Source organism: Chenopodium quinoa, unplaced genomic scaffold (assembly GCF_001683475.1).
Source record: "Chenopodium quinoa cultivar QQ74 unplaced genomic scaffold, ASM168347v1, whole genome shotgun sequence".
In the NCBI taxonomy this organism is placed as follows: Eukaryota; Viridiplantae; Streptophyta; class Magnoliopsida; order Caryophyllales; family Amaranthaceae; genus Chenopodium; species Chenopodium quinoa.
In genome coordinates this window covers 38210-65417 of record NW_018742244.1, presented here as the reverse complement: position 1 = coordinate 65417, position 27208 = coordinate 38210, and the positions used below count along the sequence as shown (strand labels likewise).

The following is a 27208-nucleotide window of genomic DNA, read 5'->3' as shown; positions in this document are numbered from 1 at the left end:
TACCATGGTTCTAATACACTCCGAGAGTCTAATTAGGTGGGTGGAACCATCCAATTTGCCTTTAAATGACGAATTTATCGGTTTACAACTTGCACCGATTTCATTAACTCAAGCCTATGACAACATATAATGATCATTTATGGTTTAAAACAGTATTATATGACCTCGAGATGTATCTCCTAAAATCTCAAACATTTTCGACACCGGGCCCCGAAATCTAAAAAAATTTCTCAAAACACGTGGATATTAGCTTTCAATTTTGGAATTTTTTAACTTTTTTTCGCCCAAAAATATAAATTGCTGAAATGTTTACCATAGTCCCTAATACCCTCCGGTAGTCCAAATGGGTGGGTGTATCCATCCAATTTGCCTCTAAACGGCCAATTTACCGGTTTACAATTTGCACCGATTTCATTAACTCAAGCTTACCACGAACATGTATGACAACAAATAATGATCATAATTGGTTCCAAACGACATTATATGACCCCGAGATATATTCCCTAAAATCTCAAGTATTTTCGACACCAGGTCCCAAAACCTCCAAATTTCTCAAAAAACATGGATATTAGCCTTCAATTTTGGAATTTTTTTACTTTTTTTCTCCCATGAATAAAATTGCCAAAAGGTATACCATGATCCCTAATACCCTCCGGGAGTCCAATTGGATGGATGAAACCATCCAATTTGCTTTTAAACGGCCAATTTACGGTTTACAACTTGCGCCTATTTCTTAACTCAAGCCTACCATGAACATTTATGAAAACAAATTATGATCATATATGGTTCCAAAAGACATTATACGACCCCGAGATGTATTTTTTAGAATCTCAAGGCTTTTCGATACCGGGCCCCGAAACCTCCAAAATTTCTCAAAAAGCGTGTTAGCCTTTATTTTTGGAATTTTTACTTTTTTTTCGCCCGGAAATAATAATTGCCAAAATGTTTACCATGGTCCCTAATACCATTCGGAAGTCCAATTGGGTGGGTAGAACCATCCAATTTGCCTTAAAACGCCATATTTACCGGTTTATAACTTGCACCGATTTCATTAACTCAAGCTTACCACGAACATTTATGACAACAAATAATGACCATATATGGTTTCAAACGGTATTAAATGACCCCGAGATCTATCCCCTAGAATTTCAAGACTTTGCGACACCAGACCCTGAATCCTCCAAATTTTCTCAAAAAGCGTGGATATTAGCCTTCAATTTTGAAATTTTTGACTTTTTTTTCGCCCGGAAATAAAAATTGCCGAAAATGTTTACCATGATCCCTAATACCGTCTGGGAGTCCCATTGGGTGGGTGGAAGTGTGGAACAATCCAATTTGCCTTTAAACGACCAATTTATTGGTTTACAACTTGCACCGATTTCATTAATTCTAGCCTACCACGAACATTTATGAGAACAAATAATGATCATATATGGTTCCAAACAGCATATGACCCCGTGATATATCCCCTATAATTTCAATACTTTTCGACACTAAGCCCCGAAACCTCCAAAATTTCTCATAAAGCGTGAATATTAGTCTTTAATTTTGAAAATTTTTGATTTTTTTTCCGCCCGAAAATTAAAATTGTCGAAATGTTTACCATGGTCCCTAATACCCTCCGGGAGTCTAATTGAGTTGGTTCCCATTTGCCTTTAAACGAACAATATACCGGTTTATAATTTGCACCGATTTCATTAATTCAAGCTTACCACGAACATTTATGACAACAAATAATGATCATATATGGCTCCAAACGGCATTATATATTTATTGATATTATTGATGAAAAAATTGGAGTATAAATATTCCTTAACCCACCCCAAATATTCTATAAACTCAGCTTTTATAAAGTAGTTGATGACTACTCATTACTCACTACTGTGACGCAATACAGTCTTCCTTCGATTATTAATATGTTTCCAATTTGGGTAATCTTTTCAATCTGTTTTTCAGCCATTAATCTCATTTCTTGTTCTGGTAGTAGCATCAATTTAGAGGAAAATTATGCAAAGCAAGTATTACAAGATGCAAAGAGAGAAAAAGATTGGTTGGTTTCAATTAGAAGAAGAATCCATGAAAACCCAGAACTCAGATTCCAAGAATTCAACACTAGTTCTCTAATTAGGTCTGAACTTGACAAACTTGGCATTTATTATGAATACCCATTTGCTCAAACTGGTGTTGTTGCGATCATCGGGTCGGGTTCTTCACCTGTTGTGGCTCTCCGGGCTGATATGGATGCTCTTCCTATGCAGGTAGTTTTAAATAATCTTTTGAACTTGTCTTATGATGTTTGTCGCGAGGATGATTCATGTTAGCCGACCACAAATCATTTTGATGCGAGGTTGATTCATGTTGTATGTTTGGTTTTCTTTTAGTACATTTTCCCTCGTGTCTAAAAGTTGTTCATGTTATGATTTTTTTTCGTGTGACAATTACCGTCCATGTAAATTGTTTGGTGTTTGTCATTTGATTGATCGAGTAGGAATGTTAGAAGATGGAATTGAGTGAAATTGTGCAGTAGTTTTTAATCTTATTATGCTTATTTGTTAGGCCAAAATTTTGAATTTGGTGTATTTATTATGGGTTTGTCATTGTTCTGCTGCCAAAATTTCGAAATATGTTGCTTTGTATATGATACAAGTACTTAGATTAAACTGTTCTATGTAACTATTGATAACATGAGCTAAGTTTATATTAAATTGCAGTGTATATGCTTTGTATATAATCTATTTATTTATCACTCTGCTAAAAATAGGAACTTGTAGATTGGGAGCATAAGAGTAAAATCGATGGGAGAATGCATGGCTGTGGACATGATGCTCACACTACAATGCTCCTTGGTGCTGCTAAGTTGCTGAATCAAAGGAAGGATCGGCTTAAGGTTCGGTCTCTAGTAACTATGTTATGCATTGAATTTGAAGTTTTGGTGCTCTTGTGGTTAAATAATTTGTGGTTGGTGGAACCGTGGAGCGCCTATGGTTTTGATTTTGTTTAGTTCTTTCGAATGTTTCCTTTTGAGGACCAAAAATAGGTAGACATTAGTATTTAGAATCTTATGTTCTATAGGCTTGTCCTTACAGTTTTGTTTTTGGTCAATGTCCTTACAAGTTTGACTGCAGTGTTTTTGCATTTTGTGATATTGAAGGGAACTGTGAGACTGCTTTTCCAACCTGCTGAAGAGGGAGGTGCGGGTGCAGCTCACATGATACAGGATGGTGCCCTTGGTGAAGCCAAGGCAATTTTCGGGATGCATGTTGATTTTACGACACCCACAGGGAGAATATCTTCTGTCTCAGGACCTTCTTGTGCAGCAGTGTCCATGTTCAAAGTGAAAATTGAAGGGCAAGGAGCACATGCTGCGGAACCTCATAAAAGCATTGATCCAATAGTGTCAACATCATTCATTATTTTGGCACTGCATCAAGTCATTTCAAGAGAAGCAAATCCCCTTGAAAGCCATGTATAATGCTTCTTAAAACCTTTTTCATATTTACTTTCTGATTAGGATCCCATATAATTTTAATTCTTCAAATATTCGCTATCAGTTAGATCAGATAATTGTGTCAATCTGTCAGAATTGAGAAACAGATATGTGCCCAAGAGTTATACCCACCAACTTGTATTTAACAAAATCTTCATGTTATAATTTGAACAAAATGTCCATACAAATTTTGGAGTGTGGTAAATCTAACAATGGCAGTTGAGGTAAAATAAAGAGTAAAGTAATAGCACAAGTGAATTGTTTGAAGATCTGAGCAAATGAAATGCTAACAGCTACTTTTGCTGAAGGTACTGTCTGTTACATATGTCAAAGGTGGTACAACTTTGAACATCATTCCTCCATCTGTGGAGTTTGGAGGGACACTTCGGAGTCTTACCACGGATGGCCTGCACTGGCTTCAACGGAGGTTAAAAGAGGTATACTTCAATTCTGAACATACTCTGTTGATCCTTGCAGTCTGCTGTAATGGTTTTATCCACCACCTTAATCCAGTAGTCTAGTGAACTGTAAATTTTAGCTTGCAACCTTCAGTGAAATCCAAATTTTAAAGATCAGACATCATTTGAGCTTTATATGCATTTGAAACTATGACGTTAAAATTTTGCTCATGCTCTGTAAACAAAAGTGACTGTAATTAGTCAAAGCCATAGCTAAAGCAATTGCCTATATTTGTGATTATATCATGTTAAGAGCTTCTAACATTGTAAACAAATTAGAACATAATTTGAAGCAAATACATGTGATTAGCTTCAAACTTTAGTTAGATTTTACTGTAAACATTATTCAGTCTACAGTGGCTTTTGTTCTTGATTGCTTACATTCTATCCCATTAGTTGCTTTAGGCTTGAATGATGTATTTGATAAGAATCCTTGAAGGTGGTTGAGCATGGAGCTGCTTTACATAGAGGCCGAGCATATGTTGATTTCATTGAAGAAAATTACCCTCCATATCCAGCTGTCAACAACGATGATACTTTGCATCATCATATTAGGGCTGTTGGTGGAGTTCTGCTAGGTCCTAATAGTATCCTGTCGGGGCAGAAAGTAATGGCAGGTGAAGACTTTTCCTTCTACCAAGAAAAGATCCCCGGCATCTTGATTGGCATAGGTATAAGAAACGAGGAAATTGGTGCAGTACACTCCCCACATTCTCCTTACTTCTTCATTGATGAGGATGTTCTTCCTATCGCAGCAGCATTACACACCACTTTTGCAGAGACGTATCTCAGTCAACTCCGAAGTTCTGATAACATTTATCACATGGACAACTCAACCCAAATGATGAAATAGTTTGCAATTGTACAAATTCTCGGATTCTCTGTATGTTAGCTAGACTGGCTGACAAGGCTGTATCTGCAACTGGAACTCTCTAGGTTGGCCTTTGTCCCTCATAACTGTATCAATAAAAAGGAAAGGCAGATGTTTTAACATTACTTATTCACGATAAATAGAAGAGATCCAGCTACTGGTCACCTGAGAAAATGCATGCGAGACTTGACTTTTTTCAGTTGACTTTTTTCAGTCATGTTCTCTGCACCTTACTTTTGCTGAATTGAAATTATTTTTACCGAAATTAGTTTTTTTTTTTTTTTAAATGAAATCTAAAAGAAAACAGGGCCTATTAACCTCATTATGATAGAAACACAATACCCAACTATGGTGGTGAGTAACAGTGAGGGTAATGATTCCTTCATCCTATTTCATCCCATCCTCGTACAATCACTACCTCTTCCTTCTCCAACCACCTTCATCTACCCCCATCACCCCATGTTCTTCATTTTTATTCCATTAATACATTATCCCAAACAAGCAAGCCCTAATATTAATTGCATTTGTATGTCAAGGTCTTTAGAGTCGCAGGTAATAATTAGCTGTTCCACACTTCCACCATAACATATAACCATTATATTATGCTCACAATTGAATTTTTATACACACACGACATACTAAGTTTCTTAAAGATTTGTCCTAGCTACATCCCGACGCAGGTGATCATTACCTTAAATTTCTACAGCATATATAAGATAAAGGGTTTATGAAATAAAATCATACCTGCATCTGAAGCCATTGGATCATAATTTCTCTAATCGGTACCAAGGCAGACGATATGGTCCACCAGAAAGAATAAGCTCTCCACATGTCAAGTCCATGACAAGGTCAAGGACATCATATGATTAATATCTGAACTGTTAAACATGCAGAATAATCTTATTCAAAAACTAAGGGAGCAAGAGATCCCACTGAAAAGCAGAGACAAACAAATTTTGGCCACTAAGGAACTTGCCAATTACCAGAAAGGAATGACACTTATTTGTTGACTTTGCGTCTCTCCATAGCTTTGCTATTGCTTTATGAGTTATCTCACAAGCTACAAAAACGATGAAACACAGAAGATCAGCCTGACAGGCACAAAAACATGAGGGTTTGGCCATTTTAATGGCCATGAGGGCCCATGACCTTTAATTTCTCAAGGAAAATCCCATGCCAATATCTATGGTAATGCTGGTCCACCCCAAAGTATATCTTTATAAATTTCGTTGACAATAAATATCAACTCTAAAGTGATCATTGGAAAATAGGAAAAAAACACATCAGGGATGGAGTCGCGTTAACATCAATATTGGGCTAAAGTTTATTTACAAATAAAATATAATTATTTTACGATACCATTCATTTGCATGTCCTCCATGCAATTACTTGTATTTAACCTCTTGAACATCTCACATGATCGAGTATCTTGTTCAAAAAAAAAAAAAAAAAAAAAAAAAAAAAAAAAAACTAGGATATGTGCCAAACACTTAAGAAATAATCAACCACCCTAACTGAAATTACTTACAGGCCACAACGGACATCCGTAAAACCTCATCCTCATATTTGGACCATTTTTAACAGTCCTCACAATTGCATCGTTCCCACAAGAACAGTTAATATTAGCTCTTAAAAAATTGTCATAACACATACAGTGATAGTTGGTTTTTTTTTTAAATTTTTTATTTATTTATTTATTTATAAATACAGTGATAGTTTCTTGACTTTCTTTGAGCTCCTAATCTACCACCTTAAACAAAAAAAGGTTTTGGATTTAACAGTTCAAATAAGATTAAAATAAAAAAATTAAAAGACTGAACTTGTTTTTAGCTGTGGACCGAATTTACAAGTTCCACATTGAACTAATCTGAACTTATTAGCCTTATATCTAAAATGATTTGAGCTAACCTCAATTTTTATTCTAGCTAGGAAATAAGAAAGAAAAAAAAACTTTCAGATAGAACTCATATTGGACACACAAATCCTACATGCTGCACCGAAACCCAAGACTGTGGTTGGGAATGTGTGGATGTCACCTGAAGCTGTAAGATGGGAACACTAACTGAAAGAGCTGGTAATGAACTTGATAAGGGATGGCACTAGTTATATAATCTAGGATTAGTTGACTACTGTGAGATCAAGAAGCAGTGAAGCACTCACATATGCGTTTTCAGTCTAGAGGGATAAATCTCAACAACCAGGAGTCGGTGCACAATTTAATGTAATAATATGTACTCGGAATAGGTAACTCAGGTGATGTCTGGGTCAAGGATAAGGGATTCGAGAACTGAAGGACAGGCTTAAATTCAGGGGTACCTGATTCCCAATTTTAGGTCTGCATCATCTTAAATCTTAATGCCTTTGTTGCTAGAATAGATCAATTACCTCTATCCATCATATGTAGTCACATTCATTACAAGTCAAGTCTTAACGTAATTGCAAACATAATGTGCCTATATTATTGACGAGCAAACATTATAGACAAAATTAGTTCACACGGCAAAATTAAATATACATAATGATACTTCTGGTTACCTGGATTACACTATGTTACTCTGAAGAGTGAGGAGCGTAAGTGGAGAAGACTGAGACTTCAGACCACCCAGCATAATACTATATAAATGCATCTCTCTTGTACATTTACGTCGCTACATACTCCAGGAGATTTTGGCCTGAAAATGATTCTCCTCCGCATCCCCTGCAAGTGTTTGCTTCAGATTTACATATGTTACTCTGGAGAGCGAGGAGGGTAAGCGGAGAAAGCTGACACTTCAGACCACTCTGCATAATACTATATAAAGTTGCAACTCTCTTATACAGTTACACCACTATATAATCCGGTAGATTTTTGGCCTGAAATTGTTTCTTATCAGCATCCTCTGAGAGTGCTTGCTTCAGAATAGCATGTGACATGTCATCAAGTTCACAACCATTTATTACCATGTCCTTTAGTAACAAAAAAGCATCCTTAAGCATCCTTTTCCGAAGCATTGCCTTCAAAATCACATTGTAGATGTCAACTGAAGGCTTGCGTCCATCAGCAAGCATTCGGTTACAAAGCTCAAGAGCAGCGCATATATTCCCATCTTTGCATATGGCACTAACCAAGGATTTATAAGCGACCGCACTAGGTTCCAATCCCTGGGAGTACAAATCAGTGATTAAATCCTCAGCCATCGCATATTCTTTAGCACTCAAGGCTGTATGTATAAGAATATCATATGTACTCGTATTAGGAAATTCTCCAGAGTTTTTATACTGTTTAAGAACTTTACAAGCTGTCCCGAGCAAGTGGTTCTTGCATAAACCATCAATGACTGCATTAAAAGTTAGAACGTTTGGAGTAGGACCAGCACCCAGCATCTTCTCCAACAATTTAAAGCACTCAAAGATTTTTCCAACTCTGCAGAAATATTTAATCAAACAAGTCATGCTTACAACATTAAGCTCTATTTTTTTATCTTCCATGCAATCCAAAAGCTTGTGAATGATAGAAGAATTCCCTAGTTTGCATGCTCCAGACAAAATTGTGTTAAAAGAAATTATGTCAGGCCCATCAGTAGCTAAGTTTAACCTGTCTAGGAACTTGAGTGCATCATCAAAATTGCCTTCAGAACATATTCCTTTCAGAATTGTGTTGTATGAAGTGGTGTCCGGTGTGAAACCTTTACTAGCCATGCTCTTTGTCACGGATAAAGCTTCTATGTATCCACTCTCTAAGCACAAGGAGTGTAGATACATGTTATACACAGCAATATCCACATTGTACCCTCGTGAAATAACATCAAGCAAAAAATTACTAGCATTTCCTAGCTTTCCTTTCTTCAACATGCCAGCAGCCAGTGCAGTTAAAGTGTATGGATCGGGAGATAAGCCCCTCTGATCCATCAGAGACATCAGCTCACTAATTTCAACTGCCCTGTCTTGATGAGAGAGCTCACGAAGAATGATGTTAAATGTCACCAAATCCGGGTAGCATTCTTCTTTTTCCATATTTGCAAGAATGACAAAAGCCTCCTGAATCCTCCCATCCTCACATAGATACTTAATTAAGACAGTGTATGTAATTAAATTTGGTTTACACCCAGCAATTTCCATTTCCCTTAACACCTGGAAAACTCCATTCCACATCTTTTCCTTACCCAGCCCGTATACCAATGCTGTGTATGAGCACACATTATGTAAAAATCCTCTCTTATTCAAAGAAAACAACAACGACAATGCGATAGAACTCTGGTTACATTTACATAAACCCCACAAAATTGGATTATATACAAGCGGAGTGCAAAAATGACCTTTACATAGCAAACCACTCAAAACTCTATAAGCCTCATGTATCTTGCCCACTTTACAAAGCTTCAAAATCAACCTACTCAATGACAGATGTGTCGGCAAGTAGTCCAGTGCCAGCATCAACTCTATAACATACCTCGAACCCAATAAATCCTCCCCTCTCAATGATCTTTTCAACAACCGCGATAGAGAAGCAAACGACGGCGCATACCCACTCCTAAGCATCTCCCCAATGATAAACAACGCATCCGACAAACAATTCAACAATAACATTCCATTAAAGAGGCCAACATATGTCAATGCATTTGGGCACAACCCGGATACCTTCATATGCATATAGATTCGACCCAATTCATCAAAAACCACATTTCGAGATTTCAAATAACTATAAATCAAAGCATTATAATCATAAACCAACGGCCTCCCCTCAACATACCCCATTGAATTGAGACTCTCTAGTGCCTTTTGAACACAACCCATCTTAGCATAATCCCTCATTTCTCTATATACAACATTATAATCACAATAATGACTAGAACTAGAACCATCACTAACATTATCATCACTAGCATCAGAACTTTGAAGAACACATGAAACAGAATGATTTACATAGTAATAATGGTGAAAAAGGCCGAACCTTTTTGGGAAGTTGCGTAAATGGGATAATGTATGAGTTGCACAAAAACGCATAGCAGAGAAAAGTAAATGTATGATTAAGATAAAATAACCATAAACCCAGAAATAAAAGTGAATTTAACATGTATATGAAGCTTGAAATTAACTATAAAATAGTTGGGAAATTGAAATTTAGTGAGGGTTAAGTTATCAAACCTTGAAGAAACAGAGAAAAGTTGTGATTTTGATGGGTTTGGTAGAGTTTTCACCTTGATTAATTTATGACACCATTAGAGGGGTTTTGTGCAGACTGAAGAAAGAAAGAGAGTTCAAGTGTTAAACCCTACGGCTGGGATTTTGGGAAGAAGAGTAGGAGAAACTAGACGACGCCGTATTGCTATTCAATAGAAATAGCTGCACAACATGTTGGCAATAAACTTTCTATGAGTAGCCTCTAATAACGCGAGTCATTAACTCATTACTTCTTGTTGGTATGAGTAGTAAATTGTGTTTAAATGTTCATGATATTAAAATATTAATTCATGAGTAAGGGTCAATTCGGTTCAGCTTAATTTCAGTTCGGTTCAGCTAAATTTCAGTTCGGTCTAGTTTAGCTTCAATCAATTCAGTTCAATTCCTAATTTTCTTTTCTCATAAACTATTCATTTTAGCTTAGTTCAATTCAGTTTAGCTGTTTTCAGTAAATCGGAAGTTCAGAACAAACTCTAAAAATAACGCAAAATGTTTTTAATTGAATGATACAGAATATGGAATATTATCTAAGCACAATTTAATGTTGTGTGTTATTAAAATCATTAATGATTCAAGCCATTAGAAGTAGAGAATTACTTCACATTGGTGATGTTGCTTTTAAAAGCTAATAGTTCAAGGATAGTCTAGTCGCCTCAAACTCTCAAAACATCATACACAAAAATGTAAATTATATTCACTTGGTTTTTACTTGTTTGAATATACTCCGTAATTATGCTTATATGAATTATGTAGTAACCACTGTATAAAACCTTTTTTTAGGGAAATTGGGTTGGTGATTAATTAAGGGACAAAGAATTCACAAGTACGTATAGAGAGATCTTCAAAGACAATGTTCTCCAAGTTTGTTTTAAACTAAATATGACTAGTTTAGCAAAGGTAAATTGGCAACACAACTTTTTTTTTTTTTTACATGATACTGTCTTATCATTCTAAGAGAAATACTTTATTTCAAACTCAATAATAATGTATGGAGTATTATTCGATATTTAAATTTAGGTTATTTAAACTTATTAACGGTAATCCATCATTTTTTTTTTCTTGACATAAGAGGAAATAAATTGAACATAACTTAATTATGTCAAGAAATTAAGCAATCCAATACGAGGATATTTGAGCAAAGTGTTATTTTGGTGGCGGAGACGAAAAACCTAAAAATTAGAATTAACAAATATCCTCCTCCTTATCCACAATATTAGTAACCACCATGGCACCACCTAAACATAAAATGGTTGAGCCTCTAAACAATCCATCAACATCATTAACACCAAGAAAACTTCCTTTTGTCCATTCAATTTTTCCTCTACTTTCTCACTTCCTTTTTTCTCTCTCTCATCCACAAACCTAAATCCTAAAACCCTCTTTTATTTTCTCTCTCCTCCATTAATGGCGTCTCCGATTTCTCCTCCGACGCCCTTCACTTCGCCTACAATTTTCTCCGATTCTAATCTCAACTTCCATAGTTGTGCTACCTTCTCCTTCAATTCTCCATTTCTCAGAAAACCTAATTTAATCCCCTCAATTTCCATTTCTAAACCTCAGAATTCCTCTTTCTGTTGTTGTCGCAGTAGTTCATCCGATTCTCCTTCGCCGTCGCCTTCGTCGTCGTTGCAGCAATTTCTCGTTGCTGCTGCTCAGGCGGTTGAGGATTTCGTCAATTCGCGGTTTTCGCCGAAGAAGGATGAAGTGGTGGTTAGGGAGAAGAAATCGGAGGAAAGTGGTAATTTGGAGGTTGATGTTAATGGTTGGGATTGGGAACGCTGGTCATTGCATTTTAAGGAGGTTGAAGAACAAGAACGTTTGATTAATCTACTCAAGGTAATCAGTTTTTATTAGCCTTAATTTGAATTTCGTTATGTATTAGAATTTAATTGATAGGCTTTGATTTTAATTGTTATTACTAGGTTACAATTCAGTTGAATTTGAATTTGAGGTGTGTTTGGTTATCTTTTTATCAAATTGGAAATACTATGTGAAATTATACTGATTAAATCGAAAGAGAATTGCTAATTTTAGAATGTAACTCATGATCATATATTCTACTGTTCCATTGACAATATCCCTGGAAAAAATCAACCCTGGTAGTGCCTCAATATATATATATATTTAAGATCATTCATTTGTTTTGTTAAGATAATTTCAAGAATGTATTGCCCTGTTTCAGGCATTAAATACTACTTGGTAGGTTGTTTAATGAGTTATTGTTTGGGTTTTGAGTTTTGGTTGATCAAAGGACGATTTTTTTGTTCCCGGATTGTACTTATGCATGGAAGTAAAGGTTGGATATTTGTTCCCAGAATGTGCGTATGCATGGAAGTGAAGTACGAATTTTTGTTCCTGGATTGTGCTTATGCATGGAAGTAAAGAACGGTTTTTTGTTTCTGCATTGTGGCTATGCATGGAACTAAGGACGAATTTTTGTTTCTGGATTGTGCTTATTCATGGAACTAAGGACGAATTTTTGGTTCTTATGCATGGAAGTAATGAACGAATATTGGTTCCCAGAATGTGCTTATGCTTAAGAAGTTTTTCAAGTTGGGTTTATTGATTTTTTTTGTTTGTCTGCTTTTTTGGTGCATTGCTGACTCTTTTAGAGATCATGGGCCTAGATGAGTCTTACATACAATCATGTATAACAATATTCTCAATACAATCATGGGAGGTGAAAGCTACTCTCACTAGTTAGAGGGTAAAGATTCAACGTTCAAACTCTTTGACAAAACTCATATTTAGTGTTTGTTGAGGCACAGGAAGGGGAAGAGAAAGGGAGGCTGGAAGGGTGGTTCTTACCTTTTTTTTAATTAATCTGGCCTTTGTGTGTATATAGTTTTTTTTTCCTTTTGTTTTTGTTTTATTTATTTAATTTTTAGTGTTTATATCTCTGTTTATATGGAAATTTCTAATTTGATGCCAAATTACCAATGGTGGATGAATTTATGTGGTAGAAAAGGATTGAAATAAAAGGTATTTTTGGTCTGACCTTTTTGTTTTTCTAAGCAATTCCTGTTGTTTGTCTTTATAGTCTCAACTTAGACATGCCATTGAGAAAGAGGATTATGAGGCTGCTGCAAGACTCAAGGTAGCCATTGCAGCTGCTGGGACAAAAGATGCTGTTGGAAGCGTGATGTGTTATTTAAAGGTTCCATTCTCGTCCTACAGTTTTCATTTGGAATATTATTACGCTTAGTTACGTTGCCTGAATAACTGTTCGATTGCAGAATGCCATTGAGGAGGAGCGCTACCAAGATGCTGTATTTGTACGAGATAATGCTGGTGCTGGACTAGTAAGTAAAAGGAAAAGGATTAATCTGTTACTGCATTACTATAGAGCTTTTGGTTTCTTTGGAATAGGTGATCTATTGTGCGCATGTGTGTCTGTATGGGCTCCTGCACCTTACTTCAACATGAGCTTGTAAATTATATCTAGTTACCCTCCCTTCCACTTGTGTGTTCTCCCAGTAGCATTAAATTTCTTCACACGTCTCTGTTACTAAGGATAATACATTTGATGAATATTAAATGTAGTTCAATTTTTGTTTCATTTCAGGTTGGCTGGTGGGCTGGCGTTTCCGATGATAGAAATGATCCCCATGGCTGTATAATTCGTATAAGTGCAGAGCATGGTAGATATGTGGCAAGAAGCTATAGTCCTAGGTAATCTCATCTCATAATGTGGAAAACAGTGTATTAGGAGATCTTGTGAGTAGTTTTTAAAAATGAGAAGAATAAAAAAAAAAAAAAATTTAAAAAAAGAAAGAAAAAAAAAAATCATGTACCTTGTAGGAATTTTTTTTTTTTATTGCAAAATAAAAAGAGGTACACAATAGACGAGTTATAAAAGTTGCAGCTAAATGAAATGTGCAAATTTAACTCATAACATATGCAAATGAAATCCTTTTTATTCTTCTTATTTTAACACCCTTCTCTTACTTTTTTATGATTGACAAATTGCTTATATACAAAGTTGTGAAGTTTCTTAGTCTCAATCATATTCGGTATATTTGTAGATTCTATAATTAGAGGTGTTAGCCTGGTAGGATGTTGAAGAAGTCGTTACCCCACAATATTAAAAAGAATCATAGCAGAGAAGGAAGAAAATTTGGCTGGAGAGGCAAGTTGTTCAATGTGCAGTATGAACAAGATCCATAGATTTTTCATTTATGGTGGACTGTTTGTGGATTGAGCATCAAAAGTCATACTATACTTATGAAGTGGATGCTAGCAATTTGAGGATGGTGTTGGACTTTTTTGATGATCAAATATAGTGTGGTATATATGTAAGCTGATTTGCAATGTCAAGTCCTTTTGAACAGATTTAATCACTGTGGTATGATTCAGAAGTAGTACTAAATACTTTTCTGGCCGTATCATTGGAGTCTATCAAATTGAGAAGAAGTAGATTTAATCATGGTTTGAAATTCTTGTCTATTCTTGTTGATTAGTTCCCTTCAGACAAATTGTTATAGCTTTAACTATGTTGTGTTTCCCTCAGAATCCTTTGATCTAGTTTCTTAATGTTAGAGTGTTATCTCATCTCAATCATTTCTCTGCTTGACTGTTGGTTTCCCTTAGGTGGGCTCGTGCCTTCCGATCCTGTTTATATCTAGGTTATTCAATTTATGCTGTGGGATTTTGGATGATTAACTTTATTTACTATCTGTTGGTAGTGTCTGAAGCAACGTACAAGAGAAAAGGGACTAGGAAGTAGTCTTCAATTAGGCATCTATTTGGGCAACATTGGCTGCCCATGTCGAAGCAGAGGAAGGGTATGTGAGTTTTATGCTAGTAGTAGGGAACAGGTGGAAAGTGCTTTGCTATTAGTGATATTTTCAGCTGAATAATCAACAAAATAATGAATTACTTTTTGGGCTGGGGCTTTTAATTTTCTATAGCGAAATGTATCGGAAGGCTGCGCACTAAGATGATACTGTGAAAGGGATCTATCTACGCTTAAGCAAGCTGCACTTAACAAAAATTAAAAAAATGTTGAAAAAAAGGTGTGTGCATAGTTGCGTCTCCTTTAAATCACCTCACCTAGACAAATAAAATGCTTGACCATATCGTCTTGCAAGCCTTTTATTACTCTGTTCCAGGTTTTTATTGGGAGACAAGAGTTTGGGAAAGCTTTAGGCTCCAATTATTCTGATTGTTACCTGCCCAATATGTTTCCATTCTTAAACTATGTTTCCAAAGTTCACAGTGATGAATATATCTCTTTAAGCTTCATAGATGCGTTTAGGATTAAACATGAGGAGCTCATAGCCTCATGAACCATTTCATATCCACTTTGTGACATGTGCTCAAGTGGAGAACATGTTATATTTTGCCTTTTTTTTTCCCTCCGGTATATTAGGATTATTTGTCGACTAGCCCAATATGGGAACAGCTTTAGCCACTATTTCTGTAGGGCTAATCACTTTATTTCAGGCAGCTAGCTACATCAACTGCTGGTGCTCCCTTGTTTGAGATCTATGTAACACTGAACAAGGAAGGTGACTACAGACAACAGGTGAATTATTTTATTTGATTTTGTTTGTTTTGTCTTGTTTATCCTTTTTTATTTGAAGAACATTTGATGTTTTAAGCAAGCAAGATATTGTTTCCCGGGTCGTGGTGTAATGAGAATAATCCTTAGTTGCATTTGCATTTGTAAAACGAAAGGTTATAAGAAGAATTATGAAAGGGATAGATTCCTTGCCTTGATATGTTAGAGGCAACCCTTTACCAAGTTAAAATAATTTTGCGTTTGATAGAGTTTATATATCTTGAGAGTTGATGCTTGAGTTTTATAAGACCTTTGATCATATACTTACTTTGTTGTGAACTTGTGAAACATATTCTTTTCAAGTCCTGCTTTTGATTTTGGGCAGGTATATGTTCTTAAATATGAACCTTATTCGTAAATCTTTATCTGTTTAGGCTGTATACTTGAAGAGAAAAGCAGTTCCTGAAACTTTTCCATCAGTGTTCCCAAAGTCGCCTGCTGCCCCAGGCAGTATGAAAATGAGTCCTGGAGGGGGGAAAACTGATATTTTTACTCCTGTGCTTGAAGATACTGATGATGATGATGAAGATAAAGATGATCCAGAGTTAGCTGATGGACTATCAGGATTCCAAAATTTATTACAAGATATGATCCCTGGTGTAAGAGTCAAAGTCTTGAAAGTAACTGCACCAGGAAAAGTAGATCGAGATCTGATATCTAAGGTGGTTGAGCAGATAATAGAGGAAGAAGATGAAGATCAGGATATTGAGGCTGAGTTGAACAGTATAGACACAGAAGATACAGATGACGATATTCCTGGAGAAAGTGATGAAGAAAAGGATGATAATGAAGATGATCCTACTAGCAGTGACCTAGATAAGGAAGAGCAAAGTGAAATTGCTGTCAATGTAGTAGTTAGTGGTCTTGTGGAGAACCTATCCAGCACAACATCTTCTAAAGATCTTGTTCGTGTTCCAGCAAAACTCAAGTCAAAGGGACACAAATCTTTTTCTTTCTGTATACAGGATGATAAAAGTAAGCCAGAATCTGTTACAAAAGGTCAGACTTCGTCTAAAAGAAAGGCAAATGCTAAAGGCCGGCGCAGTATCGACCATGTAATGTCTGACCTTGTCAATTCTATAAGCCGAGGAGAAAAAATACCTGTAAAGGTAAACTTTCATTTCCTTTTTGAGTTTATTTCTGGTGTCTTATCTTTATGATATTAGTTTCAAGTAGTACTTACAACTATGGCCTATGCTGAAATATTGCAGGTACTTAAGGATGTGGGAGATTTGATTAGTCTCACTCTGAACCAAGTTCAGAATCGCCAGCCTTTGTCTGGATCTACGACATTCAATCGCATTGATTTACCATCGTATCCAGATCCCCTAAATGGTGATTAATTCAGGACAAGTTCTTTCTTATTAACTAATGAAGTAATGATGTTAGTCACAAATAATATGTCACTATTGGGCACTTGAGAAAGTCTTTTCCTCTCTAAATTCAAGCCTTACTTACTGTGGAGATATTCAGTATATTTTCTTTGATTAGGACTTTATATTGGATCCCATGGACCATACACCTCAGAAGTCATCCAGTTAAAACGCAAATTTGGCCAATGGAAAGAGGATGGTGGGAGCAAGGGGCCTTCAAATCTCCAATTCTATGAATACGTTGAGGCTGTAAAGCTTACAGGAGATCCTTATGTGCCTGCTGGTCAGGTAAATTTTTTATTTTGGTTCATGATTAGATATGCCTATACTCCACCCTTGGAGGAAGCCTTGTTTAGATCTCTGTGTAGTTATGGGGTAGGGTAAATTATGACTAATTCAAAAGGAGAGGTAGCATCTTGTAGTTTAGGCTTATGTACAAATCTGTTATGCTTACTGGTATAGTACTCATGCAATGCATGGTTTTCAAATTTATATATTAAGGGCTAATACCGATTGAGTTTGGCTGGTCATCTTTACCCGGCCAATGAAAAAAAACAAAAAAAAAAAAGAAAAGAAAAGAAAAGAATTTGATCAATTTGCATGAAGTAGTGGGAGTCAATCTACTTTTTTTTTTTTTTTTTTTTTTTTTTTTTTTTTTTTTTGTACAGTAAATATGATAGGTACCAAGTCTAGGAATTTTATCTAATACAAATTATTATCTTGCCAAATGAATCACACAATTTTCAATATGATAAATAGTTAGATAGTAATTTCAGTCGTTGAACTTTTGTACAATTATTATGTCAAATTGATAAAATGATAACAGAAATTTCTCAGATGTCCTTACCCCTCCCCAAGAATGCCAATAAAATGATTAACTCTTAGCTGGGCGTATTAGGGTCCTTTCTGTGCCGACCACCATCACTACCTCCAGCTGTCCAGCATCTACCACTTCCTTATTTTAAGCCCATGTCTAAAACTCATTCTTTGCAGTCTCTCCTAAAATTTCAAGTGTATCTGTTCTTAGATTAATCTTTAATGCGCCAAGTCAATATTACAGGTTGCATTTCGTGCGAAGATTGGCAAAAGTTATCAGCTTCCTCACAAAGGGATAATTCCAGAAGAATTTGGAGTGGTGCGTATTAAAAACTTGGTGGTCATTAACCAATTTATTTAGTGTCCTGTTACCAAGTTTTTGCCAAATATTCCTTTTTTGATGAACCAGGTTGCTCGGTATAAAGGACAAGGGAGGCTAGCTGAGCCAGGATTCAGAAATCCAAGATGGGTTGATGGTGAACTTGTTATTCTTGATGGAAAGGTTCTTTTACCATTCTCACTTTCTTGCTTTTTAAAATTACAATTCTTGGCTTCAGGACAGGAAAATCCTGTGGCCACTTATTGAAAATGCCTATTAACATAATTACTGGAATTTTGCAGTATATTAAGGGAGGGCCTGTAGTAGGATTTGTCTATTGGGCTCCAGAGTATCAATTCCTAGTGTTTTTCAACCGCTTAAGGATCGAAGAATAGGTGTTTTTTGTATATGGAAGTTGGATCTGTCTTTTTCCTGAGATCAAAAGGTGAGGAACCCTGTACTGCTTGTTTCTCCAGTCCTGCTAATTATTTTTCTCTGTTTACATTATGTTTAATTATTCTTCTCCACCATACTGCTACAGCCTACAGTTCTGCTTGCTAGAGTTTCATTAAGGGTAATATGGAGAATTTTTAAAAAAATTTGGGATGAAAAAAATAAAAATGTGGCTTGAGTATCATTAATGGGTATTTCTTGATTTTTTTGGGTGTATGTGTGTGTGTGGTTGGGGGGGGGGGTCTCACTTGGGGGTATACAACCAAAGTACCAAAGTTACTAATACACTGCTCATTGTGAAATTTTCTGCTGATCTAAGTAGTGGAATAATTATGATCATTTATCATTAAAAATATTGCTAATTTTGCATCTTAATTCTTTTATCTTCTTGAGAATGGGATGACCTAACATTGTGTCCAATGATTTCTATTATTCCTAACTGTAATTGGCACCTACGTCTATCTGCAAAGTTTGATACAAAAACAAGGGAGGATACTCTTTTAAAGGCTGAAAGTATACTACACAATCGCTGATATGCTTTTTTTGTTAAGTGTCTATTGTATTGCATTAACTTTGGTTACCTGCTCAAATGCAGGTGAGATTATAGCTGTTTCATCTGCAAGCTATGGTGTTATCATTCTATCCTATTGTTTTCTGCAGCTTTAGGTAATTATTTGTAAGAAGCCTTTCATTCTGGATTGTGGAGCACAAAGGATTGTATTTGTAGCAGGGTACATTTCCTATGCTGACATCACTGACAGACGATAAGCAATTTTGGCTGATGAATGTATCTCCTAGGGCTTCAAACTATACGAGACTTATCAGCACCTCGGTTTTTTATGGGTAAATTTGCCCTGCAAATGCATGTAAATATACTTGTTTCAGCTCACAAACTTGTGCTATGGTCTGTATATGCTAATAAATGTAGCATGATTTGTGTTTGTGTAGCTGTATGCATGATTTTTAAAGATCGGTGCTGTTAGTTCTGCAATTTCTGTTTCTAGGCTTTGAGAGCTTTGTATGCTTGTAAATCTTAGACCAGCATTTTTTTAGTGACAAGTATAGTTTGAGACTTAATACAAGAATCTTGTTGGTTAATTGTTATAGCTTCACTATCTCCTGACTCCTGTGGCCGTTAGGACTTGTCATAGTCTGCTTGCTTACATGAACCCCTGTAAATTAGAAGCTTATGAGACGATATTAATGAAAACAGCTTATCTTGAATGAGATTGTCTCATCCAATTCATGGGTGAGACTCACAACAAGTTTACCTTTGAACTATAATTTGCCTGGAGAATTAAAGTATTGCTGAAGGACAACTGGACAAGATTTATATTTTAGCAGACTGGACAATAAAATTTTGATACTAATACAGTAATACTTGATGTTTGAGTAAATAGTCTGGGTGCTTAATTTCACTTATACATTAAGTGATAGTGTGATATAGAAACAAAATAAGTGGTTTTTGGAATTCAAATTTTGGGTTTAAGCTCGACGCTTTCTTGCTTTCATGGTCCTCTTGCTAACACGCTGCTCACAATCTTTGCCCCCCTCTCTTTAGCCATGTATAGCCCCATATGGTGCATTATCTCCTGTAACCAAATCAGTGATGTTTAAGTTCTGCTGTAAATATAGAAGATTCAACAATATTTGGAGTGTAAGCTGAAAAATGTATTACTCGTACAATTGGTGCTCATGTGACTCAAATAACTACTCTGTCCCAGATAAGGGACTTTTATCCAGCAATGAAGTTATTAAGACTTATTTGGAGATTGAGGAGTATTAGTATTTTACCTGTGGATGAGCAAAACCATGTTTACTAGTTTGAGCAACTTCGACGGGAAAATCAAATGTGGCGCAGCCATTAGAGTAAACCACCACATCGTTTAAAGGAGAGAGAAAACCTCTAGTTTTTGCTGATAATGTTGAGCAGACGAAATCCAGCACGCAAATATCTGTGCATACTCCGACTACCAATAGCTTCAAGAACCAAAAACAGAAGAATGAACTACTGTCAAATTTAGATTTGATATAATTTGTATGCCCGTTAACATTAAGATAGTGTTAGAGCTTACCGATTCAATCTTGTTGGATTTCACCCAGTCTACAAAGACATTAGAGCCATCATTTTGGATGGAGCCTATGAATCCATCATAACAGTCTTTACGCCTAATTGTCACGCTTGATTCTTCCTCTAGCCATCTCAAAGCTGCAGCAGCAGAAGCAAATATACAACTCAATACTGATATATAGGCTCACAGGAACATATAAATATATCATATATGGTACTTTTGACCTTTTGGGATCGGAGGGAGTATTATACTTGCGTTTACAGGAACATGCATGTATGATACTTTTGGGACGAAAGGAGTATTATACTTAAAATTTTTTTTTACCAGAAACAAGATTTGATTCTTCTGATCCAGCCAAGCAGTGGGGAGGATAGGGATGCTCAGGTACATCAGGATGATGAGAATCAATGAAGGCCATTATTGGCCACTTTTTCTCACAGAAAAGCCTTGCTAGCCTCTCTGCTTCATTGATCATGTCTGACATTTGCTGATTATGTTCTGCAGGAGCCTGAAAAGTGAAAATACCCAATAAAATATATGAGCATATTATATTATATGATCAAATATTGATTCAATTTTAGGATATGATCATATCAGGAAATATAAGAGTACTAATTGAAGTTACCAAAGGGCCAGCTCCAATGGTGCAGAAACCATTGATGATGTCTACAAGAACCAGACCATAGCGAACGTTTTCGCTAAGCTCTAGAGTTTCCTGCTCAAGAGGCAGCTGATTCTTCAGAAGATCAGTAATTGGGGATGAAACCATCTCTGCTTTCTTTCTTATCTTATTTTGCCTTAATAAATGTATAGGTTAGTAAGGTATGCAATTGTTATAGTAGATGAGAAGTGAGATATATATAGTGCTAGTATTTCTTTTGGATTGATCACAACAATAATTGATGAGTAAGTGGCTTTATGTGCGGTTTGGTCAAAAGTTATTATCTGTGGAAAAGAGTTATCCTTGACTAATCTGACAAGGGATGGGGAAATTATTTTTTTGGGGTCTATAGTAAGCTCAACGACATCAATGGCGGTTGGATATGTGATTCAATTATTAGATCCTAAATTCTACCCTTGAATATTCTTAATTAAGCTAAACGACACTATTCTCATTTAGTTGTTTTGATGATGAAGTGTAAGTAGTATTGAATGTGTTAGTATTGACATTTTGGCAAGTGGAAGTCTAAAAATTTCATTGTCGAGGTTGGCTAGATATCTAACTATGAGTAGTTAGTCTGTCCGCCAATATTACAAAGAAGTGTGTCATTTTAGTAAATATAATTGTGAAAGGGAGGGGATCACTTGCTTTTCCAAGACAAAGTAAAAGAACAAGACCCACGATTTCAAGTTACAACTTGCAACATCTGGTGGTGGAGAATTGTATATGAAACACTTTATAGAGAACTAAAAGACAAAGGAAAAAAGAGTGAAGCCTTGTGTTGATAAGTATATTAGGTGACTCGTACTTCGTAGCTTTGTCCGCCCATCGGGCGGACATTGCCCGGTCTGACCGGGCGGAAGAAGAAGAGGTGCCTGGCAAATTCGTTGAAGAAGCTGCTCTCGCGCCCGACCGGGCGAGCCTTCGCCCGACCGGGCGAGCCTTCGCCCGATCGGGCAGACCTTGCCCGGTCTGACCGGGCGGTGGGGGTTGGATACGTTGAAGCATTCGTATGGAGTTTTCTTCTCGCGCCCGATCGGGCAGACCTTGCCCGGTCTGACCGGGCGGAGAAGGAAAAATACGGAACGCGGATTTTGCGGTTTTAGGTTATCTTATTTTATTATCTTTTTGCCCAAGTATCTTTTAATTAGGGATTAATATAAAACCTCCCTAATATCAGTATTAGGGTGAAGAGAGACAGAGTGAGAGCCGTTCTTGAGAAATACAAGAATCATCTTTGTAATCTTTGCAGTTTATAGTGAAATCATTCGATCTCGGTGCCCGTGGACGTAGCTATCACATCGATAGTGAACCACGTAACTTCTTGGTGTTGTTCTTATTGTTTGCATTGAATTTCTTTATTGTTTTCTTGTTTGTTTTCGACCTTTGCTTCCGCTGTCGCACAACAATTGGTATCAAGAGCTCAGGTTCAATCCTTGGAGAGTTTCTTGAAGATAACAATGGCAGGAGATTCAACAATAAGAATTGAGAAGTTTACCGGGAAAAATAGTTTCGGGCTATGGCAAATTAAGATGAAGGCTCTGTTAAAACAACAGCAGATATGGCGTCCGTTGGCTCCAAAGAGTACTACTTCGGAGTCAGGAGACGGACCGACTGACTCGCAGTTAGAAGTTATGGAAGAGAAGGCACACTCTACCATATTACTTAGTCTTGATGATCAAATCATCACGGAGGTTGCTGATCAGGAAACGGCGGCTGGATTGTGGCTGAAGCTGGAGTCATTGTATATGACTAAGTCGTTGACCAACAAATTATTACTGAAACAGCGGTTGTTTAGCCTCCGGATGCAGTCAGGTACTTCCTTACGGGAACATCTAGAAAAACTTAACTCTATTTTGCTTGATTTACGTAATTTAGATGTTAAAATTGATGATGAGGATGCTGCGTTGATTTTACTTGTATCTCTACCGTCTAGCTTTGAGAATTTTGTAGAGTCTTTTGTTGTTGGTAAGGATTCTATAACCTTAGAAGAAGTGAAGGCAGCACTTCATACTAGGGAACTCAGAATGAAAGCTACGAGTGATAATGGGGATAATGGTAGTGGGTTATTTGTTAAGTCCGGAAAGTCTAAAAAGAATAAGGGGTTTAACAAGGGGAACAATGCTGGGTCGGGTGCTGGAAACGGCAAGGATGGATCTAGTAAAACTACTACTAAAACATGTTATTACTGTAAAGAACCGGGTCACTTTAGGAATAATTGTCCGGTGAGGAAAAACAAGTCCCAGGCTGCTGTAGTTGAAGAGAAACCGAATGAGAGCTATAATTCAGAGGAAGATTTAGCATTAGTCAGTTCTGCTAGGTCTGATAATTTATCTGATAACTGGGTTCTAGATTCGGGGTGTTCGTTCCATATGTGTCCACGTCGAGATTGGTTTGATACATATGAACCTCGCAATGGGGGTATGGTTATAGTCGGTAACAATGCTCCATGTAAGGTCACAGGTATTGGTTCCATGAGGTTGAGGACTGTTGATGGGCGGAGGTTAACTTTGACTAATGTACGGCATGTTCCTGCTTTAGGAAAGAATCTGATTTCATTGGGTACCCTGGATGACTTGGGGTACAATGGTGTGTTTTCAGATGGGGAGTTGTGTATTTTCAGAGGTTCTGAGTTGGTACTTAAGGGTATCAAAAGGAACACCCTCTATGTTTTTGAGGGTGTTACACTGCCTAGTTCTGCGGTTTGCGCATCTGTATCTCACCAGGAGATGACTAAGATTTGGCACATGAGGCTTGGTCATATGGGGGAGAAGGGGATGCAGCTATTGTCCAAGAGGGGTCTTCTATCCGGGGTCAAGGTTGCCAACCTTGAATTTTGTGAGCATTGTGTGTTTGGTAAGAAACACAGGTCAAAGTTCAGCAAGGGTGCTCACATTACTGATGCAGTGCTCGATTACATCCATTCAGATTGCTGGGGTCCATCTAGAGTTGAAGGTATGGGAGGTTACCACTATTTTGTGTCATTTGTTGATGACAAGTCCCGATACACATGGCTTAGGTTGCTTAAGTCAAAGGATGAGGCCTTCAAAGTTTTCAAGCAATGGAAAGCTTTGGTGGAAAATCGACAAGGAAGGAAGATCAAGAAGCTACGAACGGACAATGGGCTAGAGTTTTGCAAAGACGAGTTTAATCAGTTCTGTGCAGATGAGGGTATAGGTCGGCATCATACTGTCAGGAAGACACCACAGCAGAACGGTGTAGCAGAACGGGTTAATCAGACACTGCTAGAGAGAGTTCGATGCATGCTCTCTAATGCAGGGCTTGGGAGGAGGTACTGGAGTGAAGCTGTGTTAACAGCTTGTTATGTCATTAATAGGGGTCCTCATTCTGGAATTGATTCCAAAATTCCGTTTGAGATCTGGAGTGGTAAGTTGCCTAATTTTTCGAATTTGAAGATTTTTGGTTGTGTTGCTTATTATCATGTTATTGAGGGTAAGCTGGATCCACGAGCCAAGAAGGGGTGTTTTGTTGGGTACGGGGATGGTGTGAAGGGGTTTAGAATTTTTTCACCTTCGGAGGGTCGGGTCATTCTTAGTAGGGATGTTACTTTCGATGAAAACACCATGTATTCAATTAAAAATGCAGAGATTTCAGATTTGAGAAGGGAAGGAGACAATTTATTACAGACAGATGGGGTACTTGAGGTACATCAGTCTACCATTGCTGATTTACCTCGGGTACAATATATTGATGATGATGCTGATGTTCCAGTGCCGGGTACTCCTGAACCTGAGATTACTCCTACTCATTCTAACTCTGGGGATGAGGTGGAGCAATCTAATCAGGGGTCATCTAGTCAACCTGACACCATTCTTGAGATGCCTAAACGAGTTATCAAGAAGCCTGTTAGATTGATTGAAGAGATGGAGGGAAGAAATTGCTGTGTTGATGCGATGACAGGTTATGCATTGAGTGTAGCTGATGATGTAGAGTCATTTGAACCTGCCACATATAAACAAGCAATTAGTTGTAGTGAGTCTGCGCAATGGCTTGCCGCAATGGGTGAAGAGATGCAGTCTCTTTACAAGAACAGAGTGTGGGAACTGGTAAAGGTACCGGAAGGGAGGAAGCTTGTGGGTTGTAAATGGATTTACAAGAAGAAAGAAGGGTTGTCGGAAACTGAGCAAATACGTTTTAAGGCTAGGCTAGTTGCTAAGGGGTTCAGTCAGGTAGAAGGGGTTGATTTTGTTGAGATATTCTCACCTGTGGTTCGACATACTTCTATCCGTGTGTTATTGTCAATTGTAGCACATTTTGATCTTGAGCTGGAGCAGTTGGATGTTAAAACGGCTTTCCTTCATGGCGATTTGGAGGAGGAGATTCTGATGAAGCAGCCCGAAGGATTCGAAGTTCCTGGAAAGGAACACTATGCCTGCAGATTGCTAAAGTCATTGTATGGACTTAAGCAATCCCCCCGACAGTGGTACAAAAGGTTTGATTCTTTTATGGTTTCACAAGGTTTTGACAGGAATTCATATGATTGCTGTGTGTATCATAGTAAGCTGGATAATGGTTCCATGATTTATCTTTTGTTATATGTTGATGACATGTTGGTTGCCACAAAGAATAAATCTGATATTGCTAGATTAAAGGAGATGCTTAACTCGGAGTTTGACATGAAAGACTTGGGTGCAGCTAGGAAGATTTTGGGTATGGAGATCTACAGGGATCGGGCTAGAGGTAAGCTTTTCTTGACTCAGAAAAGCTACATTGAAAAGATTTTGTCTCGTTTTGGGATGGAAAAATCGAAGCCTATAAGTACGCCAACTACTGTTAGTTGTAAGTTGTCTTTGTCTATGTCACCTCAATCAGAGGAGGAGTTGTCTTATATGTCTAGAGTTCCATATGCAAATGCGGTTGGTTGTTTGATGTATGCTATGGTCTGTACTAGGCCGGATATTGCGCATGCCGTTAGTGTTGTAAGCAGGTTTATGGCTCGACCTGGGAGGGAACACTGGCAAGGGGTGAAAAGGATTTTTCGCTACCTGAGAGGGACAGCTGATATTGGTCTTGTGTACGGGAATGATAAGGAATGCTTGGTCACTGGGTACAGTGATTCTGATTATGCAGCTGATGTGGATACCAGGAGGTCTGTGACTGGTTATGTGTTCACTTTGGGTGGTTCTGTGGTTAGTTGGAAGTCTACATTGCAGTCATCAGTTACGTTGTCAACTACTGAAGCTGAGTATATGGCTTTAACTTCTGCAGCTAAGGAGTCTATTTGGCTCAAAGGCCTAGTAGGTGATCTGGGTATTGCACAGGATTTTGCTACAGTGTATTGTGATAGTCTAAGTGCGATTTGCTTAGCTAAAGATCAAGTACACCATGATCGGACGAAGCACATTGATGTCAGGTATCATTTCTTGCGTACTGACAAGAGGATTAAGGTGAAGAAGATTGGGACTGCTGACAACCCGGCTGATTTCTTCACTAAGCCTGTTCCGTTTAGCAAGTTTAAACATTGCTTAGACTTGCTAAATATTGATTACTACGTGATGTAGTAGGCCCTGAGGGGCGAAGTTGGGGAGCTCCTGGTGTAGGTGTGTTGGCCTTAAGGTGGAGCTTGCCCGGGGCTTGTGATGCAGGTGGAGCATTATGAGTTGTTATACTTGGAGACGAGTATGTGATGGGTCTTGGTTGAAGACTTATCGGGATGTATGGCTTATGCATGAGTCCTGCATCGGGTTTGGCTTGAGATGTTTTTTCACTATGTCTTGATGGGGTCGTTTGCTGACTACGAGTTCTCGTCAAGGTGGAGATTGTTGATAAGTATATTAGGTGACTCGTACTTCGTAGCTTTGTCCGCCCGATCGGGCGGACATTGCCCGGTCTGACCGGGCGGAAGAAGAAGAGGTGCCTGGCAAATTCGTTGAAGAAGCTGCTCTCGCGCCCGACCGGGCGAGCCTTCGCCCGACCGGGCGAGCCTTCGCCCGATCGGGCAGACCTTGCCCGGT

At 37.5% G+C, this 27208-nt stretch overlaps 4 protein-coding genes across 5 annotated transcripts; 2 read left to right on the top strand and 2 right to left on the bottom strand.

The window, feature by feature from the left end:
* Window positions 1-1856: 1856 nt before the first annotated feature.
* Window positions 1857-4990, top strand: LOC110737976 (IAA-amino acid hydrolase ILR1-like 5). Its single transcript, XM_021918332.1, has 5 exons — window positions 1857-2258; window positions 2762-2887; window positions 3152-3466; window positions 3796-3924; window positions 4385-4990. Exons 1-5 carry the CDS (start codon window positions 1917-1919, stop codon window positions 4796-4798), a joined length of 1326 nt encoding a protein of 441 aa, XP_021774024.1. The 5' UTR covers window positions 1857-1916; the 3' UTR covers window positions 4799-4990.
* On the bottom strand, window positions 4819-10133 carry LOC110737970 (pentatricopeptide repeat-containing protein At1g62590-like). Its single transcript, XM_021918325.1, has 4 exons — window positions 7352-10133; window positions 5800-5876; window positions 5561-5694; window positions 4819-4902 (listed from the first exon to the last, which is right to left on the bottom strand). The coding sequence occupies exon 1, from the start codon at window positions 9797-9799 to the stop codon at window positions 7637-7639; it is 2163 nt and encodes a 720-aa protein (XP_021774017.1). The 5' UTR covers window positions 9800-10133; the 3' UTR covers window positions 4819-4902; window positions 5561-5694; window positions 5800-5876; window positions 7352-7636.
* Window positions 10134-11241: 1108 nt separating this feature from the next.
* On the top strand, window positions 11242-19606 carry LOC110737951 (protein EXECUTER 1, chloroplastic-like). 2 transcript variants are annotated; one of them, XM_021918302.1, is made up of 12 exons: window positions 11242-11812; window positions 13017-13133; window positions 13213-13278; window positions 13542-13648; window positions 15422-15503; window positions 15914-16648; window positions 16751-16874; window positions 17031-17200; window positions 17973-18047; window positions 18138-18230; window positions 18350-18492; window positions 19161-19606. In XM_021918302.1, exons 1-11 carry the CDS (start codon window positions 11381-11383, stop codon window positions 18440-18442), a joined length of 2094 nt encoding a protein of 697 aa, XP_021773994.1. In that variant the 5' UTR covers window positions 11242-11380; the 3' UTR covers window positions 18443-18492; window positions 19161-19606. The 2 variants fall into 2 exon arrangements, with proteins under 2 accessions (XP_021773994.1, XP_021773989.1); XM_021918297.1 differs by having other exon boundaries at window positions 19096-19606.
* Window positions 19607-19766: 160 nt separating this feature from the next.
* LOC110737965 (nicotinamidase 1-like) lies at window positions 19767-21568 on the bottom strand. Its single transcript, XM_021918314.1, has 5 exons — window positions 21198-21568; window positions 20897-21080; window positions 20576-20709; window positions 20295-20480; window positions 19767-20092 (listed from the first exon to the last, which is right to left on the bottom strand). The coding sequence occupies exons 1-5, from the start codon at window positions 21339-21341 to the stop codon at window positions 20009-20011; spliced, it is 732 nt and encodes a 243-aa protein (XP_021774006.1). The 5' UTR covers window positions 21342-21568; the 3' UTR covers window positions 19767-20008.
* Between the last annotated feature and the right edge of the window lie 5640 nt (window positions 21569-27208).

What these genes read in the sequence shown, in the direction of transcription:
- LOC110737976 (XM_021918332.1), top strand. Translation starts at nt 1,917, where the DNA reads ATGTTTCCAATTTGGGTAATCTTTTCAATCTGTTTTTCAGCCATTAAT. An exon ending in TGGATGCTCTTCCTATGCAG is followed by an intron (nt 2,259 to 2,761) that starts GTAGTTTTAAAT and finishes TGCTAAAAATAG; the next exon opens with GAACTTGTAGATTGGGAGCA. An exon ending in AAAGGAAGGATCGGCTTAAG is followed by an intron (nt 2,888 to 3,151) that starts GTTCGGTCTCTA and finishes GTGATATTGAAG; the next exon opens with GGAACTGTGAGACTGCTTTT.
- LOC110737970 (XM_021918325.1), bottom strand. Translation starts at nt 9,799, where the DNA reads ATGCGTTTTTGTGCAACTCATACATTATCCCATTTACGCAACTTCCCA.
- LOC110737951 (XM_021918302.1), top strand. Translation starts at nt 11,381, where the DNA reads ATGGCGTCTCCGATTTCTCCTCCGACGCCCTTCACTTCGCCTACAATT. An exon ending in GCGTGATGTGTTATTTAAAG is followed by an intron (nt 13,134 to 13,212) that starts GTTCCATTCTCG and finishes GTTCGATTGCAG; the next exon opens with AATGCCATTGAGGAGGAGCG. An exon ending in AAGGTGACTACAGACAACAG is followed by an intron (nt 15,504 to 15,913) that starts GTGAATTATTTT and finishes TTATCTGTTTAG; the next exon opens with GCTGTATACTTGAAGAGAAA.
- LOC110737965 (XM_021918314.1), bottom strand. Translation starts at nt 21,341, where the DNA reads ATGGTTTCATCCCCAATTACTGATCTTCTGAAGAATCAGCTGCCTCTT. An exon ending in CCATTGGAGCTGGCCCTTTG is followed by an intron (nt 21,081 to 21,197) that starts GTAACTTCAATT and finishes TTCACTTTTCAG; the next exon opens with GCTCCTGCAGAACATAATCA. An exon ending in AGAATCAAATCTTGTTTCTG is followed by an intron (nt 20,710 to 20,896) that starts GTAAAAAAAAAT and finishes CTGCTGCTGCAG; the next exon opens with CTTTGAGATGGCTAGAGGAA.